This window comes from Fonticula alba (genome assembly GCF_000388065.1).
Source record: "Fonticula alba strain ATCC 38817 unplaced genomic scaffold supercont2.4, whole genome shotgun sequence".
NCBI lineage: Eukaryota > Rotosphaerida > Fonticulaceae > Fonticula > Fonticula alba.
This window is the reverse complement of record NW_009242974.1, coordinates 1,469,380-1,472,930: the sequence shown is the minus strand read 5'-3', so window position 1 is coordinate 1,472,930 and position 3,551 is coordinate 1,469,380. Positions and strand designations below refer to the sequence as shown.

Genomic DNA, 3,551 nt, shown 5'->3' with positions numbered 1-3,551 from the left:
GCAGTAGCAGTTGCCGGGCAATCGGCGTTTGCGACATTCCCTTTCTCCCGCCCCCTCTCTGCCTCCCCCCTCACACCGAGGGCATCCCCGCTTTTTCACTTGCATCTCAAGGGCAGTGTATTTCTTTTCCTGGTCTTTTGTCTTTTTCCGACCCCATCTCCCTGCTACTCCGCGGCTCGGCCGGGCGCACGAACACAGGCAGGGAGGGGACACGCAGCGACAACGGTGGAGGCAGAGGAGAGATACCACGGGGCGAGGGGTGCACGATGCACGCTCACACAGGCGTCGCCCCCCCCCCCCCCCCCCCCATCAGGAGCTGACACCTGCGCACCAGGGCGTTCCCTGAGGCATGCAGTTGAGTGCCTCGCACCACCAGCAGTAGTTGGTCTCCTGGCCATCGTAGAAGGTGTAGAACACCCCGAAGAAGATGCCAGCCAGGATGAGCAGGGCGCAGATGATGGCAAACACGCGCCAGCGTCGCCCGGCCGCCGAAATCTTGATGTGCGGCACCAGGATCACCGCCGACAGGATCCCCGCGATGTATCCACCAATCTGCATGAAGTTGTCTACAAATGGCAGAAGCCCGATGCCCAGGAGAATGACCGCCACAGCCTGAGGTCAAATAGATGGGTGTCGTTGTGTGTGTGTGTGTGTGGGGGGGGGGGGGGTCAGTTTCCATTCGAGCTCACCCCTTCCGTGCCCGTACTCTTGCCATCTTCTGTGGGCAGGAGTTGGCGAGCATGCTTCTTGCCCCCCCCCTTTTGGCCCTCAAATCGCTTGGCGCGAGGATGTGCGGTCAAATGAATGGACAGGGCATGCCACGTACGACCAGGGTGAACAAGTGGCGCCAGGGGTTTTGCACCACGCGCCAGTTGAGGAAAAGATCGATCTTCAGAATGGCCAGCAAAGAGAAGAGGGAGGCGGATGATCCACATGCAACTATGAAGGGGGGGGGGGAGGGCATTATCAGTGGACGGGCAGGGGATAAAGAGAGTAGGGGAGAAGGGGAGAGGGAACTTCGCGGCACACATGGGCCTGAGCATGGGGGCTCACGTACTCTGATTCGGTGTCATGGCCGCACTGAAGGCAATGCCGAAGATGCCACTCAAACAAAAGATGATCATAAACCGGAAGGAGCCGATCTTCTTCTCGATGTCTAACCCGCGCCAGGAGGTGAAAATCATGTTGATGATAAGGTGAATGGCTCCGGTATGCAAGAACATCGGGGTGATAAAGCGCCACGCCTGGAGTGGGATGCTGTCCATCATGCCGAATCCGCCCATGCCGCACTTCTCCTCGAGGACCATGTAGTACGTGCACTCGCCTCCGGGAACTGGCGCACATGGACAGGCGTGTGTGTGTGTGTGTGTGTGCGGGTGCGGGTGCGTGCGCGTGCGCGGGTGCGTGCGCGTGCGCGGGTGCGGGTGCGCGCATGGGTATGTGTCAGTCGAAAGAAGTGGGGGCCAAAAAAAGTACGGGGCAGAGGATGGAAAGGGTCCACGCAGAGCGCACGCTTCGGCTGGTATGTCCCCTGATACTCCGGGGGACAGGGGAAGGTGTCGGGGAACTCCGCCACCACCCAGGGCTCCGGCCGCATGCAGGGGCCAAACTTGGCCCCCAGGTGAAGGAGAATCTGGTTGCTTGGACCGATCATCAAGTTCTCTCCGATCGGCTGGATGCCCTTGTTCATGAAGAGCGAAGTGATCACCATGGCCACCTGGACCACGGTGATCAAATACAAAAACCAGGGGATACGCTGGTTCGTGCGCTTCCGCTCGTCGACCAGTTGCTTCTGCACATGTGTGGGCATGGCGGTCTTGCTCTGCGGGCGCCCACCAACAGCCCAGAGCGTGTGTGTATGTGTGTACAACGAGGATGGGGAGGGTGGTGAGTCGAGGGTGTCAAATGGAAGATGTACTCTCAGCTATGCGCATGGACAGCACCGGCGCCGACGACGGCAACAGGCGCATGGAGCACGCACATCCTCCAGGCCAACAGCACGCTTGGCAGCCCTAATGGTGTGATACTGGATTCCAGAGCCGGTGGACCTGCCCATGCGTCAGGACTTTCAGTCAGCCAATCCATATATATGTATGTATATATATATATATATATATATATATATGTGTGTGTGTGTGTGTGTATGGGTCGGTGTGGGGCGGGCGCCACACATATCTGGCCAAAGGGCGACATTGTACGCACTGTGGTGTATCCCGAACGTAGAGGGAGGACCTCCGGCGTAGTTGATTGATGGTAACCAGCTGCGGGAGAGAGGCGGGAAACGGCCACGGAGGCAAGGGCAAAGGGTCAAAAGACAGACGCGAGGGGGAGCAGGAGCATCAAAGGGACAACGGAGGGGGGCAGAAAGACAAGCAGGCCGGACCTTGACCATGCAGCCAAGAGTATACCGAGTGAGTTCGGTGTTATCCGCATCCGAGTTCACCTTGGCCAGGAGCTTCGAGAAGATGACCGGATCGCGGTGCTGAAGAAGGGCCATCCGCTGGGAGGAGAGAGAAAGAGAGAGAGAGAGAGAGGGACGTGTGTCAGGGCGATCTGCCTCGAGGGGGGATGCAGCAGTCGACAGCAACAGCGGCGCACCGAAAGGAAGTCCTCATGCTCGATGCTGCCGCTGCGATCGAAATCAAACATGCTGAGCACGCTACGCGTGAAGTTCTCATCATAGCCAGTCTGCCAGAGGAACACAGAAGGTGGTTAGTGACCGTGTCATTAACGGGCAGGGGGGGGGGGGGGCTGCCGAGCCGGGAGGGCCACCCGTACCTTGAATGCCCGGAAGAGAATCCGCAACTCAAGCAGCTGGATCAGCCCGTCGCCGTCGAGGTCCAAAAGGGCAAAGCACCGGAGAAGCGACTGGGGGGTGGCCAGGGGGGCGGCCAGCCCCGACAGGAGGGTGCCGAGTTAGCAAGGCCGCATTTGAAGGAGGGGGACACGGGCGAGGCAGCGGTGATGGCCTAGATGCGCACCTCAATTGTGGCGAAGGTGAAACCCAAGTCCGGGCGATCTGCCGGGTGGGCCTGAGTCGACGGTGGGGCCTTGAGAACGGCCATCTCATACGCCTGGGGTCCGGGAGCGCCTTTGGACATGGTGATTCAAGGTCCGCAAATGGCGGACGGTCAAGGACAGAGCCAGGCAGGACGGAAATGCGGCAGGGCAGAGGGGGGGGGCGGGGAGGGGACAGGCAGCAGGCAAAGGGAAGGGGGGGGGGAGGGTGATGGGGTAGCACACGGCAGGAGATGGCTACCGGGGCTGGCCAGGCAGCCGCGCGGGGGCCAAGGTGTCCGAAGAGAACCCCTCCACACCCCCGGAGGGGGCGAGCGAGGCGGCACAAGCAGGGGCGAACGATCTGCCTCGACCCGCCTGTGGCGGCGGTGAAAGGGGGGGGGGGGCGGACGCAGGGACGATCTCCCCCCTCCCCGCCCCCCTGTGGAGCGGATCCACCAGTCTCGCTACAGCCCGGCTCGCGAATGCTCCTGCACGGAGACAGGCCCCCATGCTCCAGGGGAAGGGGCGGGCCCGGGCGATCGCCACACAGC

The 3,551-nt window shown here is 61.2% G+C and overlaps 1 protein-coding gene across 1 annotated transcript; it reads right to left on the bottom strand.

The window, feature by feature from the left end:
• Positions 1 to 309: 309 nt before the first annotated feature.
• H696_02863 (hypothetical protein) lies at positions 310 to 3,227 on the bottom strand (the record flags this gene model as incomplete). The annotated part of the gene is made up of 10 exons (XM_009496755.1): positions 2,982 to 3,227; positions 2,779 to 2,868; positions 2,599 to 2,688; positions 2,384 to 2,500; positions 2,203 to 2,261; positions 1,982 to 2,048; positions 1,513 to 1,822; positions 1,058 to 1,333; positions 827 to 939; positions 310 to 612 (listed from the first exon to the last, which is right to left on the bottom strand). Exons 1-10 carry the CDS (start codon positions 3,099 to 3,101, stop codon positions 310 to 312), a joined length of 1,545 nt encoding a protein of 514 aa, XP_009495030.1. The 5' UTR covers positions 3,102 to 3,227.
• Between the last annotated feature and the right edge of the window lie 324 nt (positions 3,228 to 3,551).